The sequence below is a fragment of the Scyliorhinus canicula genome, chromosome 9, assembly GCF_902713615.1.
Source record: "Scyliorhinus canicula chromosome 9, sScyCan1.1, whole genome shotgun sequence".
Classification (NCBI taxonomy): Eukaryota; Metazoa; Chordata; class Chondrichthyes; order Carcharhiniformes; family Scyliorhinidae; genus Scyliorhinus; species Scyliorhinus canicula.
Window position 1 is genome coordinate 162,182,878 of NC_052154.1, and position 16,604 is coordinate 162,199,481.

The window sequence follows — 16,604 nt, forward strand, 5'->3', positions numbered from 1 at the left end:
ATTATTTGTCAAACCTTAGCAAAGTGCTATGATTTTTGACTACAGGTGGGGTAAGGAGGCAGGACCTCAGCCAGAATCAGCATCAAACCCCATACTGTTAGCGTTAATCTAACCCGCAAACTAACCAACTGTGCTAACCAAGCCCCCCCCCCCCCCCCCCCCCCACCATCACCACACAATCTTGATTATTCAGCCAATATTGGGAAAGCAAGTTATGAAGCTCTATACATAAAGCTCTGCATTATGCAGCTCAATACCACTAGAATCGCAAAATGCTACATTGTATTGCTACTTGAAAAATGCAGCATTCAAGAGGTTAAAACATTGTGAGAACAACTGGAGTCTGTTTGGCAATCACAAAATGATTGAATAGTTTTAGATATCACAGGCATGCATGTGACTATAGATAATGCAGACATGTCAGTACACACTGCAGGAGTGTGTAAAACCTACTTCATCAAATGCCTTTCTAGTGCCTGTTTAATCAAGGACAATATATCTAAATTCCTATAACAGCATTTTCTATTTAAATTCAAATTCATTTTTAGTGAAACCTAAAAGGATCCACAGCCAATCTATCCTTAACTATCTGATGATCACTGTGTCTGCAATAGTCTGGAATTGTTTAGTTAGCTATTACTTGAAAACACACCTCACTCCCACATAACTCAGGAAAAGCTGAACAGGCTTTTCTCTAGAAAAGAGATGATTGAGACGTGGCCTGATAGAAATGTTTAAAATTATTAAGTGGTTCAATAGGGTTTATATAGTTTTGAATTGTGAGGGAGGAGCCTGTAGCTCAAATGGTTGCACTGCTGCCTCTGAACCAGAAAGCCTTGGTTTTAAGTCCAAGGATTTGTACGTTACAGAGTGTTCCTGTGCCTCAAAGCAGGCTGTTAATCAATAAATGTAAAATAATCACCGATAAGGAATTTTGAGGGAGGGGTCTGCTTTGGACAGTTGTGAATGGACAATAGAGTTTTAAGGACATTTAAATTTATGGTCCCCATTCCACAAAATATAAAAGTGCCTTCAGAAAGGCCTTGAAACATGGTGTTTTGTGAATTAAAATCACCAGCGAATTTCCAATTCCTGACACAATTGTGTTTCATATGCAGAATTCCCTATGAAGAATTCATGTGATACAGCACATATATGGCTAAAGCACATATATGGCTTTGGATGTTCAGCGGCGGAGCTGACTTCAGTCGTTAATTGATATCACTAAAGTTTATAAGCCCACCCCCAAACATCTTATCCTTTCCATGACATTCATGTTCCCAATTGTTGCTTTCTTGTTGGTGTTTTGCTGTGGAAAACTATATTTTCCATTGTGTTTGCACAATGGCTGCTATGGTCACCAAACTTTTCCTTTGAGGTTTGTATCAAGTGATGGGAAGAATGTGGTTGACAGGGCTGTCATACAAAATAAGGAACTTGAGTGGAAAATGTATAACATGATTTTTCCCTACTGACAAGAAATGAATGCTTTTGTGAAAAAGAAGAGATTGACTTCAACTGAATTCTGCTACTTGTATCTATGCATCTTGGTGTTGAATTTCCACTGGGTGTTTCCAAATTGCCCTTATTGTAGCAAGATCTGTGGAAGCCTGTAGAAATAGCATGAGCATCGTTGATGCCATTTCACCAGACTTTTCTGTCCATATCATGGTGCATAATTGGGAGGATCCCAATGGAAATTGAATTCTGTGATGTTTGATCATCTCTAAGGTGCTGTATCCTTATTAATGTATCCAATGCATAGCTTTAACTCTCACTTCCACAACATATTATGTGTAGGATTGCCCAAAGTAAAATTGGATCAATGGACCCAGGCAAACTCTAATCGAGTTCTTCTGCAGCGTAACTTTGGAATTCCATTTGTTTGGCAATGTCCTTAAGTGCAGTCTTAAAGGGTAAATTTCTGAGTGCATGCTTCTGGTAAAGAGGCTTAGCTGCTGGGAGTGCATGTTGAGAATTTGGAGATGTGCTCCACATGACTTTCTATCTACTCAAAAATCATCGAATGGAAAATGATGCAGACGACATGCCTGCCATTCCTGGTATGTTCTGCCTCTGAGAGAGGAATACAAGTTCAGAAAATTGCCTCTTTAGTGCAGCACTTACTGGGCGATACTTTCAGAATACATTGTGCGGTATATATATATTTAGATCAAATTCAATATCCTTTTATTCATTGATTGGATGTGGGCATCACTGGCAAGGCCAGCATTTATTCTGATGACATAAGAAAAAGTAGCAACAGAAAGTCATTTGCCTCTTCAAGCCCGCTCTGCCATTGAACAAGATGATCTTCTCCATTAACTTAGGGTTCCCAACTGTGGTTAAATGTATTCCTGGAGGTTTCATCACATGACTTTTCACATCACATTGCATCACATGCCCCCACGATCCAGCTACTAGTCACCACATCCGTCCTTATGACACACTACCTTCCTCAGCCATTTGGAAAGCAAAAAGATTAATTGCCCAATTGGATGATGCTTATCTGTCAGCCAAACAGCGTGTTCACCAACCACCGTGCCCCCTTCCCCCCGCTCCCAGTCCATTTTCAACATTTTTATATCCAGTTAAGAGAAATGTTGAAAGCAAATGGCAAAAATACCCTAATAGTTTTTAATGTCCTGATGGTTTTTCTCCAGGTTTGGAGACAGCAGTGCCTTGGATATTGATTTTCAATTCTTGGGGTCTACAGGTAAATCCTCAAGGGTTGGCAACCCGACACCAACTCCACCTTCCTTGTGCTAGCTCAATATCTTTTAATTTCCTTAGAACTCAAAGATTTGTCAACCTTTGTCTTGAATATGCTCAACTATTCAGCATCCACAGTCCTCGGGAGCAGAGAATGTCAACGATTCACGACTCTTTGAGTGAAGAAATTTCTCCTCATCTCAGTCCTAATTGGCCAGCCCCTTATTCTGAGACTGTGACTACCCCTACTCTTCCTCCCCCACCCCCCACTCCACCGCCTCACCCCACCCGCCCATGTTCTAGACTCCCGAATAAGGACGGAAAAATTTCACCATCAACCCTGAAAAGACCTTTTGAGGATTTTATACTTCAGTCAGATCATTTCTCATTATTTCCCCTTACTAATTGCCCGTGGGAAGGTGGTAGTGAACGATTTTCGAAAACATAACTGAGTAGCTTGCTTGGTCATTGCAGAGCGCAGTTAGGCTTCACCCAAATCGACGTGGGTCTGGTGTCACATGCAGGTCACACCGGCTAAGGACAGGACATTTTCTTCTCTGAAAGATATCAAAGGGTTTTTCTTCAACATTCTGGTACTTTCATGGTCGTCATTACAGATACCAGCTTTTGATTCCAGATTCCAATTCCCCAGTTGCTTTGGTGGGATAACAACGCATGTCTCCAGTACATTAGTCCAGTCCCCTGGATTACTACATCAGCAGCACAGCCACTTTGCTACTGTACTCTCAAAGTTAATCTTTTAAATTCAAGCTAGATGAAACCTGAATGATGAATTCTAATCACATAATGAATTATTACATTTAAAAATTATGGATTTGAAATTATAATTAAAAAGGCAATATAATTCCAAGACAGAAACTGGTTGATGGCTGAAAAATGCATCCCCTGCTTAGAGCTTTGTAGCACAAGGTTATTTGAGGGTATTACAGCATAAGCTCTTGTAATGAACATATATTTAATGAAAATACACTTGTATCGCAAATATCTAAATGTTATAATTCACTTATCAAGGAACATTATTGGGCGGCACGGTGGCACAGTGGTTAGCACTGTGCCTTACAGCGCTGAGGGCCCAGATTCGATCTCGGCCCCGGGTCGCTGTCTGTGTGGAATTTGCACATTCTCCCCGTGTTTGTGTGGGTCTCACCCCCACTGCCAAAAGATGTGCGAGCTTGGTAGATTGGCCATGCTAAGTTGCACCTTAATTGGGGAAAAAAAGAATTGGGTACTCTAAATTTATTTTAAATAAAATCAAGGAACATCATAGAAAAATTTATACAGAAAGCAACACCACAGAGTGTGGGAAGAGAGTGATGTGAGAGAACGATGAACAAATGCCTGGATAATATTCATTCACTCTTGCTTCTTAATCAAACTAAAAATACTAAAAATGTTCACTCCGGCTTAGCTAAGAGAAGCTGTCCTCACATTGTGATTTCTGCTTGTGAAGCATGGTTTACTTACAGACCTGAAGGTGCACCTTCATTAGATTAGAGAGCCTTTTGAATTAGTGTCAAGAATGCAGCAATTTCAGATTGAGCTGAACCTGAACTTGCAGCTTTCTCCAGCTCATCAAACTGTCACTCAGTAATACTCAGTCCTGACACACTGAACAATGTTTTGGTGCCAAAAGAGATCCGTGTGTTCACTCTCCGAGGGCCCCATTGCACAAGGGACCGCGTGTTTATCTTTGTAAAGGTGCCGGAACCTGATGACTCAACATATTCTGACATGTAAGAATAAAGGTTGAACATTTATGCATGCACACAAGCATATTTATTCTGCTAAAAGAGTGTCAATCAGAAAGCAATGGCACCGGGGGCATCATAAATTTCTGAACTGATCCTGAGGAACAGACACTAGCTGTCATGTCTGAACTAGCATTTCACTGCTGGGGTAATGGATGCCTTCATCTGGCCCAGCAGTCAGCAGATTGCCCTGTGTTGATGGATACTGTCAGCTGAATGCTACACTAGATTTCACCGCACAATAAACACGGCTCTCTGAGCCCATGCAAAGTGAAATCAATTTATCCTGTATGCTCTGCGCATGCTAAATAAAATTAATGTACTGTGTTGCTCTCTTTTCTTCCTGCTCCAATGTTTCAGGGAGTAAGGCAATGAATGGGTCTCCAGCTAAACTACAGCAGTATTATTGTTGACCAACAGGAAGCACTACGGTGACGGAGGCACGGGTCTACAGAGAAACCAGGGGTCGCAGCAACAATGAACCACATATCAAACGACCAATGAATGCGTTCATGGTGTGGGCAAAGGACGAGCGCAGGAAGATACTGCAGGCATTTCCAGACATGCATAACTCAAACATCAGCAAAATCTTGGGTGAGTAGCTGAAGGAAATGTCTCAAACCACACTATGGACACCCTTTAATAACTTTTTCTGACAGTATGATACCCAACTTATATAAATCATTATTGTACGTTGTATATCCAGAGTCAGAGGTCTGTACCGAAAATAACTTTCAGCATTGCAATAAATATATTAACAAAGCCACATTTATGAATGGATATTTAGAATTTTGGTGTCATAGAGTCATACAGTACAGAAGAGGCCCTTTGGCTCATCGTTTTTATTTTATGGCACATTTTCCCATTTTGCACTTAGCCGTAATGACACCTTGTTGTTGATACTTGACGTAGATATTCTGTCCATCCCACAATGATATAATTACAATGGAAACCACAGCAACTTTTTCAAATTGACGAGATGTCCTCCTGGATTTACGTGAGAGTTTTCTCAATCATTTGTTGTAGGATCTATGAATCTTTGAAGTAACAGGACAAAACTAACTTTACTTCCTCGTGAAATATAGTGGGTGGGATTCTGTGATCCTGAGGCTAAGTGTTGACGCGGTCAGAAACACCGTCGTGTTTCTCGACGGTGTCAACACGGCCTCAGGATCAGCAATTATGGCCCCTACAGGAGGCCAGCACAGCACTGGAGTGGTTTATGCTGCTCCAGCTGCTGATCCAGTCGTAAACTGGGTGCCGCGGAATCCGCGCATGCGCAGTGGCTCTCTTCAACGCGCTGGCCCCGACGCAACATGGCGCAGGGCTACAGGGGCCGGCCCCGATCGCGGACCAGGCCACATTGGTGCCCCCCCCCCCCCCCGGGTCGGACCCCACTCTTCCCCCCACCCCCACAGGCCTCCCGACCATTCCACGGCGAGTTCCCGCTGGCTGAGAGCAGGTGTGGATGTCGCCGGTGGGACTCGGGTTTTTTACGATGGCCGCTCGGCCGAGAATCGGCGAGGGGGCCGCATAGAATGGCCCTCGACCGGTGCCGTGCCAACCACGCCTGCGCCAATGGCACCGATTCTCCACTCTGTGGAGAATCGCGCGCAGGCATCGGGGTGGCGAGGCGCGATTCGCACCAGTCGCGGGGATTCTCTGGCCCTGCCCTGGTCTGAGAGAATCCCACCCAGTATTTTGTTTCTGGGTCAACTTAGTAAAATACAAAATTAAAGGTAAAAAGACGATTGAAAGCGTAAATGATGTAAGCAGTCAAAAGCAGAATCTTTACGGTCTAGAAAGATGGTGTTTAATGAGGGCAACATCATCAAGTGAAATAAAATATTAGATGGTAAGGATAAACCAGTTTATTCCTTCAAATTAAGTCAAGGCAGAAGGATCAGAAGACATAAATGGAAATGAATGCCAAATGCGTTTAGGAGAGTCAAACAGTACAGAAGATATCCTTCGGTCCTTTGAGTCTGCGCCGACAAAACTATATTAAATCTACATTAATCCCACTTCCCAGCTCTTGAGCCATAACCTTGAACGTTATGACATTTCAAGTGCTCATCCATGTATTTTGTAAAGGTTGTGAGGTTTCCTGCCGATGCTACCCTCCCAGGCAATGCATTCCAGACTGCACCACCCTCTGGGTGAAAAAGCTTTTCCTCAATTCCCCTCTAAACCTCCTACTCCTCACCCTAAAAGGGAACAACTGCTCCCTATCTACCTTGTCCATACCCCTCATAATCTTATACACTTAATCAGTTCCCCCTCAGCCTTCTCTGCTCAAAAGAAAACAACCTGAGCCTACCCAACCTCACTTCATAGATCAAATGGTCCATCCCAGGTAACATTCTGGTGAATCCGGACCTGAGGATTTGTCCACTTTTCAGCCCACTAAAACCTCCAATACCTCCTCACTTCCTATGTCGAACTATTCAAGAGCCTCACAGTCCCTCTCGTACCTACATCCTCCTTCTCCCATGTGTAGACTTGTGAAATACTTGTTTAACACCCTACCAATGTCCTCTGGTTCCACTCACAGGTTGTCCCTTGGCCCCTAATGGGTCTTATTCCTTCCTTGGTTACCCTCTTCCACTTAATATACTTATGGAATATTTTAGGATTCTCCCAAATCTTACCCACCAGTGCTTTTTCATGCCACCTTTTTGCTCTCCTAATTTATTTCTTAAATTCCCCTGCACTTTCTATAGTCCACTAAAGCTTCCAATGGTTTGCTTGCCTTGTACCTGCTAAAAACCTCTCTATTCTTTCTTATCCAGTCCTGAATTATCCCTCGACATCCAGGTTTTCTGGGCTTGTTGCTCCTATGTTTCACCCTAAAGGAAACATGTTGGGCCTGTATTCTTCTCTATTTCCTTTATGAACCCCCCCCCCCCCCCCCCCCCCCCCCCGGCCACCCCGCCCACCCCACTGCTGTGCTATAGACTTTCCAACAACAAGCTGTTCCCAGTTAACTGTGGGCAGCACGGTAGCATTGTGGATAGCGCATTCGCTTCAGAGCTCCAGGGTCCCAGGTTTGATTCCCGGCTTGGGTCACTGTCTATGCGGAGTCTGCACATCTTCCCCGTATGTGCGTGGGTTTCCTCCGGGTGCTCCTGTTTCCTCCCACAGTCCAAAGATGTGCAGGTTAGGTGGATTGGCCATGCTAAATTGCCCTTAGTGTCCAAAATTGCCCTTAGTGTTGGGTGGGGTTACTGGGTTATGGGGATAGGGTGGCGGTGTTAACCTTGGGTAGGGTGCTCTTTCCAGGAGCCGGTGCAGACTCGATGGGCCGAATGGCCTCTTTCTGCACTGTAAATTCTATGTAATCTATGTAATATCCTGGCTTCTTTTAATGAAATCTGCCTTCCGCAATCCAAAACCGTTTTTTGCAGACTATCTTTTTTCTTTTTCGTTGCAAACTTAAATGGTACTGTGTTGTGTTCACTACACTAAAATGCTCCCCCACTGCGACCTCGAACACCTACCTGGTTTCGACCCCCAGAATTAGATACAGCACTGCGCCGTCCCTTGCTGGAACCTGCCACATATTGATAGAACAAGCTCTCCTGAATACTTTTCAAGAAATCCGCCGCCTCTAAACCTTTTACACAATGGCTATCCCAATTAATGTTGTAGAAATTGAAATGTCCGAATATAAATGACCCTATTCTCATTTTTAAACACTTGTACATTGTCTACTGAATTAATTTAAACACCTTCCAGCAGCAGTAGTAAACCCAGACACAAGGGTGTTGGGTTCATTCTGGTTCTGGGACAGACCACCCGGCTTGTACATGTCCCAACTTCCCTGAAACGGCCTCCATGGCCCTGGAATCTAAAACCATTCTTCCTGCACCATGACCTCTGACATATCATCCTCACCCTTTTGGACGTCCTGCAGCCATTGAGTGACTTACCTGACCCTAACGCCAGGGAGCCAACACACCATCTTGGAGTCACGTCTGTGGCCGCAGAAATGCCTGTCTGTTCCCCTAACTAATGAATTCCCTATTACTATTGCTCCTTCTTCCTCCCCTCTGGTGCTTGTGGTGCCAGAGGCTTAGCTCTGACTGCACTCCCGTAAAGAACTAGCGTCCGCACCAGCTTCCAAAGTGGGAAACCTATTTATAGCAGGATCCTAGTGGATTCCTGCACTACCTGCTTGTTTCTCTCGGACAGCCCGGTGATCACCCTTCATTCCTCCAGTTCCCTGAGCTGTGGTGTGATCACATCTCTAAATGTGCTATCCACGTAACTCTTAGCTTCTCGGATGTGCCACAGTATCTCCAGCCGCTGCTTGAGCTCCAAAACCTGGAGCCCAAATTCCTGCAGTTAGGAGCACGTCTTGAACATGTGATACTCTAGGATGCCAGCAGAGTTTATGACTTCCCACATGACAGATCACAAATTCCACTTGGCTGACCTTACCCGCCATGCCTTAACTTAAGCGTACTTTGTGTTGCTTGCTAACCTTCCTAATTACTTTGTCTTAAAAGGCACTCTTTTTACCTTTACATTGGATGCAATTCTCCAGCCGCACTGTGCTCAAGGGAGAGCGCAATGTGGCTGGAGAATCTCAGGGAAGCCCTCCAGCATGCCTCCCGACAGGCTCCGCGCCTCGCGGGATTCTCGGGTCCTGCGAGATGTCAGAGTCGGAACCCGCCCCAAATGGGCAGGACCAAATGACGCTCACGGAAGTAGGTCTTAAACCTACTTACGACCTACCTGCGCGGGATCCATCATCCTCCCATGATTCTTCGACCTCCCCATGAAGGCTGCGGCTGAGCGCCGATCAGTACTGGTCTACACAATCGTGGACCAGGCGGAACAGCACCCAGGGGCTCTCCCGGGCCAGTGGAGGCACCTGGGTGGTCAGTGTACTTGCAGGGCAGCCCCTTGGCTCTCCCTGGAACGTGGGCACCTTGGCACTGCTGAGTTGGCACCTTTGCACTGTAAGGGGGCTTGGGGATTCTGAAGAGGGGTGACCCCCAGGGACCCCATTGCAGGATATCCTCACTTGGGGGCTATGGGGTAGTGTCCATGTGTGTGGGGGGTGACATTGCCTATGGGTGGGGGTGTAGCTCACATAGAAATCGGAACACACTTTCAAAATGCTGCCTGATCTCGGGGTTCAGTTCCCCACTGCTAAAAAATTTTTTAAGTGTGGGCTAAACCGGTTAGAAACTCCCCAGGGCCCAAAAAAGTGACCAAGGGCTGGATTCCACCCTGCCTGCCTCGAGGATGCCACAGGCAAGCCCCGTACAATGGAGAATTCCATTGATCTCGGGCAGGATTCTCTGGTTACCGGGTGAACACGGCCAGAGAATCCTGCGCTAAGTGTCATTGAATAGCAGTGAGGAACTCGCCAGCAGAGCCGGCGGTAAACTCCCTGAAAAACCCATCACAAATTAACTTAGAAATTTTTTGGGAGAATCAGGCCCATAGTCTCCTTGTCAAATTCTACCTCAACCTTACTTATCTTTGTATTAGTTACTTTAATAACTTGTCATTTTATTATGCTGGATCAGACATATTTTACTTTTCTCTGGAGCTTCTCAATCAATCCCTTAATATTACACTTTTCTAATTTACTATTATTTTGGATCAGTCCCTAATGGTCCTCACCAGCCAAGTTCAGGTCACGCAACCTTACCTACCCTATCATCTGCTTCTTCTTCTCCTGTGTTACTTTCTGGATCCTGATGTCATGTCAGGAGCTCCTCCTCTGGATTCAATGAGGATTTTCCACCATTCCGATCAGCTGCTCTCCCCCCAGGTTCACTCACTCTTCAGCCCCTCGTGCTCTGTGCCGGATATCAGAGAGCTGGATTCTCCACCGGCCGGATGCTCCGTTTTGCCAGCAGCCGGGGGGTTTCCCGACAGCGTGGGGCTGCCCCACAATGGGAAACCCCATTGACTAACCGGCGTAACAGAGCATCCCGCCGGCGGGGTGAAGCAGAAATGTAGCGGGGCGGAGCTTCCCGCCCCAGATTTTCTTCATTTAAATTGTGATAAGGATTTGGAATAATCTAACAAATAATCTCTTTAAACAGCTGGTGAAAGCAAAGAGACAAACATTTCTTTAGTCAATGTGGAGCTATGGTACAGATAAGGCCTATATTTTACTTTTTATGTTTAATAGCTTTGAAGAGTTTTTTTTTAATGTGATCAGCCTGAGTTTCTTGCCTTGCTAAACAAAAAGCCACCAGTTTAGCCAACAGGCATAGTGGACAGAATTTTACAATACCCCGCCAGAGGGCTTACAGGCAGGGGTACCCGTGATATTCAATCTCCGCTGCCTGTCCGCAGAAATTTTACAGGGTGGGGCATGTGTGGCCGAGTGCGGCCATTTGCCCTTGCCCCAATTGAGTGGCCAGTTAATTGTCACTTGTCACCCAGCTGCAACTTTAAGGCTCGTAGGAGGAGGGATGAGGGATAAACCTGCTCTCAAAGCCTTGGTAGGAAAATGGTGTCACCTCCAACATTGGCCCCTCTTTCCTGATCAGGGCATCACTCTCCCCCACCCCTCTTCCCCCCCCCCCCTTCCCCCACCAAGGTCTGCCTCCCCCACTCTCTGCTCCCCTCCCCCACCCTTTTGAAGACAAACCCCGCCTGCATCAGCCCTCCTCACAGCCTCTCCCACCCTCAAGAATTAAGGGACTGGTATTGTGAATAGCATTTAGGTTAAGGCATACAAATGATCGCATATACCCAGAGTGGAAAATGTTCAGTGATCGCAGGAAACCAAACAAATGTTGGAACACTGGGAATGTCCAGTCACAGACACAATGGTACCCATTCCGAATACTCATCTTGCAGAATCAAGTATTGTGGATTGCTGAGACAGGCAGCAACTGAAGCTGAAGGTCAACACTGTGGGGAAGCAGGAGCCACATCTTAGTCCAGTGTAGTGTCCGGCTGACAAAGCCGGAAGTATTGCCTGCGATTTTCCAAACCCCAAGAGCCCACTGGCAGATCAGCGGTTTGTAGCACTGACGGGGATCAAAAGGCAGAGCTCCGTGGGCCAATTCACATTGAGAAGCGGGCGGATCTGTCTGGCTGGCTGCTGTTTGGACACTACTGGCTTGGAATTTCTAATATCTCTCTCAATAATTCAACATACAGTTCTTTTATTTCTCTCAATTCAGCACCTTAATTTATGCTGTAATGAAATGAGCAATTCTTTTCAGAGAAGTGATGATTGGTATTTGTACAGCATTAATATGATTTAATCGAACACTGATTGATCATCACCCTCAAACCACCCCTCCCTCAATTGATATCAACAGGGACTCGTGATTGCATTATCCATAAAATGAAGAGTTAAATATAACACCATAAATATCAAATTATACTATAATTATTAATGTAAAATTAGCTCTTAACATTGAACTGTTTCTATTATGAAGGAGTGTTTTGCTTATTTAACTTGTGATAGTTACTCAGCCATATCCGTTTGCCACTCTCGAGTTTATCTCATTGATTATGGTTTTGTTAGAAATTCAAATCCCTCTATTTCTCTTGATGTATGTCTGAGTTTATGTTAAATTTGAAATATTTATTGGAAATATATGTCAATCCATTTCATTCAATTAGTTATTTATTATATGTTCAAATACTCTATCTCAATATTTATTAGTAATGTAATTTTGACACAAAATCTGGGACCATGCCTACATGGGGAGGTTAACTCTTTCTGAACAGTTGTGAGTTACTTTAACATGCAGATTATCTCTGACATGACTGCCTCAAAAAGGGATTCCTTCCTACTGAATAATAGATCTGTACCTTGAAAGGATGGTGTGGAATGTTCGAGCTTGAATCGTCTGATCAAATTACTCTGCTGTTTTAAAAATTTAATATATTTTTTAAAAAATGAATGGGAAGGCGTTTCATATACTGTAAACACATTAAACCTTTGTTTGCTAAGATCCCAGTAGGGAATTTTAAGGTCTGAATTTTAGTACGATATAGAGATGCAGAAACAGGGATATATTCATGGCAAACAACTAGTGATTGCACAAAAGTATGGAACGACAATACCCTTCAATTCTCTGGGTATTACATTTTGTTTGATTACACTCAAATAGTAGATAACATTTGGTTCCAAATGGTTGCTATGCCCAAGCTTTGTCTTTATTTATTACTTTTCAACCGTTAATTCTTCATGAAATTAAATTTTTAAGATGATATTTTCACAAATGATCGGCTTACCAAAAATTAATTAATTTTTTGAATAGCTGGTTGAAGACTAGAATCGGGTAAAAGACCAAATCCACTTCCATTCACTTCAATTGTACAGAACGCCTGATCTGATAAACATGAAAATGCAAACTTAAAATGCAAGTTCAAAATATTCTGCAGCTTTCGAGCGCACTTTAAAAGTCCATTCTGACGTCCAGGTTTATGAAGTACGCTTGTGTTTGCGTTGACATTGAACTGCTGAATGAATGTGGAAGTGGGTGAGGAGATGCAGAAATGCCACTTTGCAATTTTATTCACAGTTTCTACAATCCTGAATTCAAGCATGACACCCGAGAAGCACTCATGTGCATTTTATCGAACTCAGTTGGATTAAAACACGTTTCCACTTTCAGCAATGATGTGCTAAAGCCCTGGTACCATCCAGTGAGATAAAAAGATTGAAACATACTTCGTAAGACCACAGGATATAGGAGCAGAATTAGGCCATTTGGCCCATGGAGTCTGCTTTGCCATTCAATCATGGCTGATATGTTTCTCGTCCCCATTCTGCTGCTTTTTCCCCGTAACCCCTGATCGCCTTATTAATCAAGAACCTATCTATCTCTGTCTCAAAGACACTCAGTGAAATTGCCTCCACAGCCTCCTCCGGCAATGAGTTCCACAGATTCACCGCCCTCTGGCTGAAGAAATTCCTCCTGATCTCAGTTTTAAAGGATTGTCCCTCAGGTTCTAGTCTCTCCTCCTAGTGGAAACATCATCTCCATGTTCACTCTGTCTAGGCCTCTCCGTATTCTGTAAGTTTCAATAAGAACCCCCCCTCATCCTTCTAAACTCCATTGAGTCCTCAACCGCTCCTCATGTGAAGAGCCCTTCATTCCTGGGATCATTCTTGTGAACCTCCACTGCACCCCTTCCCAGGCCTGCACATCCTTCCTTACATATGGGTCCAAAATTACTCACAATACTCCAAATGGGGTCTGGCCAGAGTCTTATACAACCTCAACAGTAAATCCCTGCTCTTGTATTCTAACCCTCTGAAATGAAAACTAACATTGCATTTGCCTTCCTAACTGCCAATTGAACCTGCTAGTTAACCTTAAGAGAATCCTGAACTAGGACTCCTACGTCCTGTTGTGCTTCAGATTTTTGAAGCCTTTACCCATTTGGAAAATAGTCTCTGCATTATACTTCCTACCAAGGTGCATTAACCTCTCACTTCTCCACAAGAGGCACATTTTTACTTATGGAGCTTACAATACTGGTTTGGGTTGGGAGTGCTCCTGTTAAAGACAGTACACTAAGAGACTGCATCAGATTTGCTAAGAGAAAAGTTGAGTGTTCATAACAGTTCAATCAATAGCTAGAAGAAGGTGTTAGTTTCACCTTTTCAATTGTGATTCATTATCAACCGATTTGCTTGGATGGAAAGTATTGTCAGTATTTTGTCAGTTTTAGTGAGGAGCTGAAGGATATTAGTATTTGTCGAGAAATGGTTTTGAAGAAATGAATGGGATTGAAGGCGGATAATATCCAGGGCTTGATAATCTTCATCGCAGAATACTTAAGCAAGTAGCCCAAGAAATAAATGATCCATTGGTGGTAATTTTCCAAAACTTTTTGGACTTTGGAATGGTTCCTACAGATTGGAGGCTAGCTAATATAACCCTGCTGTTCATAAAGGGAGGTAGAGAGAAAACAGGGAACGATAGACCAGTGAGCCTAACGTCGGCAGTAGGGAAGCTGTTAGAGTCCATTATCAAGGATTTTATAGCACAACATTTGGAAAGCAGTGGTATAATCAGACAAAATCAGCATTGATTTATGAAAGGGAAATCATGCTTGACAAGTATACTAGAATTATTTGAAGATGTAACTAGTAGAGTTGACCAGGGAGAACTGGTGGATGTGGGCCAGGATTCTCCGAAAGTGTTGACACCGGCGTAAACACCGGAGTGGTGTGCACCGGCATCAACGGGCCTCCTGGCCCAGCAATTCACCGCTGTTCAGGGACTAGGATGGTGCCGGAGAGCTGTGCACTGCTCCGGCAATGAAAGGCAGCCCTGCCCGGCCTGTGCGGGTCCGCGCATGCGGCGACGGCCGTCTCCGCGCAGGAGCATGCGCGTGGTTGCTGTCTCTGCGCCGGCGTGGAGCAGTGTGTCGGGGACTTTACGATCGGATGCCTCCGATCACGGGCCTGGACCCCGTGGAGGCCCCCCCTGGAGTCAGATCCCCCCGCGCCCCCACCAGGACATCCACAGCGGCCACGGGTCCGAGCTCCCGCCGGGTGGTACCTGGTTAGAACCATACCGACGGGACTCGGCGTGAGTTCGGCCCCTCGCCCGTGGCGATTCATCGCGGGGGCTCTATTTCAGTGGCCCCTGACCGGCGCCGCAGAGACCGAGCAGGCGTGATTGGCGGCAATTCTCCGGTCGCCGGAGAATCTGCGACCCGGCGTCGGAGCGGCGTGGCAGGAATTTCCCGCACCCTCGGCGATTCCAACCCGGCGCAGGCTCGGAGAATCCCGCCTGTGGTTTATTTAGATTTTCACAAGGCTTTCGACAAGGTCTCACACAGCAGATTACAATGTAACGTTAAAGCACATGGGAATGTGAGTAGTGTCTCGAGATGGATAGAAAACTGGTTAGCAGACAGGAAGCAAACAGTTGGAATAAGTGGGTCTTTTTCCGATTGGCACGCAGTGACTAGTGGGGTACCGCAGGGATTTTTGCGAGGACCCCAATTGCTCACATCTACAAGATACAAGCCAGGAGTGTAATGGAATACTATCCACTTGCCTGGATGAGTACAGTTCCAGCAACAATCAAGAAGCAGAGATGCTTCAGCAGGATTTGGACAGGCTGAGTGAGTGGGCTTGTGCATGGAAAATGCTGTATAGTGTGGATAAATGTATGGATGAATATGGGTATAGAGGGATACGGCACTAGGAAGTGCTGAGAGTTTTGGCCAAGGGTGGTATCATGCCCTGGTATCAGGGCAGCACAGTAGCACAGTGGTTAGCACAGTTGCTTCACAGCTCCAGGGTCCCAGGCTCGATTCCCGGCTTGGGTCACTGTCTGTGCGTAGTCTGCACATTCTCCCCGTGTCTCCGGTTTCCTCCCACAGTCCAAAGATGTGCAGGTTAGGTGGATTGGCTATGCGAAATTGCCCTTCGTGTCCAAAAACGTTTAGGTGGGGTTACAGGCATAGGATGGAGGTATAAGGATAGGGTGAAGGTGTGGGCTTAGGCACTCTTTCCAAGCGCCAGTGCAGACCTGATGAGCCGAATAGCCTCCTTCTGCACTGTAAATTCTATGATTCTATGACCGGTGCAGGCTTGGAGGGCTGAAGCGCCTTTCCTGTGCTGTATTGTTCTTTGTTCTTTATCCGCTTCGGTAGAAAAAATAGGAAGGCAAATTATTATTTGAATGGGTGGAAATAGAGAGAGGTGGATACTCAGCGAGACGTCGGTGGTCACGCGCATCAGTCTCTGAAAGTAAGCATGCAGGTACAGCAGGCAGTAAAGAAGGCAAATGGTATGTTGGCCTTCATAGCAAGAGAATTTGAATGTAGGAATAGGGATGTTTCACTCCAATTGTATAAGGCATTGGGGAGGCCACACCTGGAGCATTGTGTGCAGTTTCGGTGTCCTTATCTGAGGAAGGATGTTCTTGCTTTGGAGAGAGTGCAGCGAAGGTTTACCAGACTAATTCCTGGAATTGCGGAACTGTCATATCAGGAAAGACGAGGTCGGTTAGGATTATATTAATTGGAGTTTAGAAGAGCGAGAGGGGAAAATCTAGAAATTTATAAAATTCTAACCGGACTAGACAGGGTAGATTTAGAAAGAAATGTTTCCGATGGTGAGGGAGTCCAGAACGAAGGGTCATAGTTTGAGGATAAGTG

General features: G+C 45.1%; 1 protein-coding gene across 1 annotated transcript in view; it reads left to right on the top strand.

Annotated features, from left to right (window-relative positions):
* Window positions 1-16,604, top strand: part of sox6 (SRY-box transcription factor 6) — a 757,998-nt gene that overhangs the window by 724,660 nt on the left and 16,734 nt on the right. Inside the window, 1 exon segment of the mRNA XM_038808084.1 lies at window positions 4,902-5,075. Coding sequence (XP_038664012.1) covers window positions 4,902-5,075 — 174 coding nt within the window.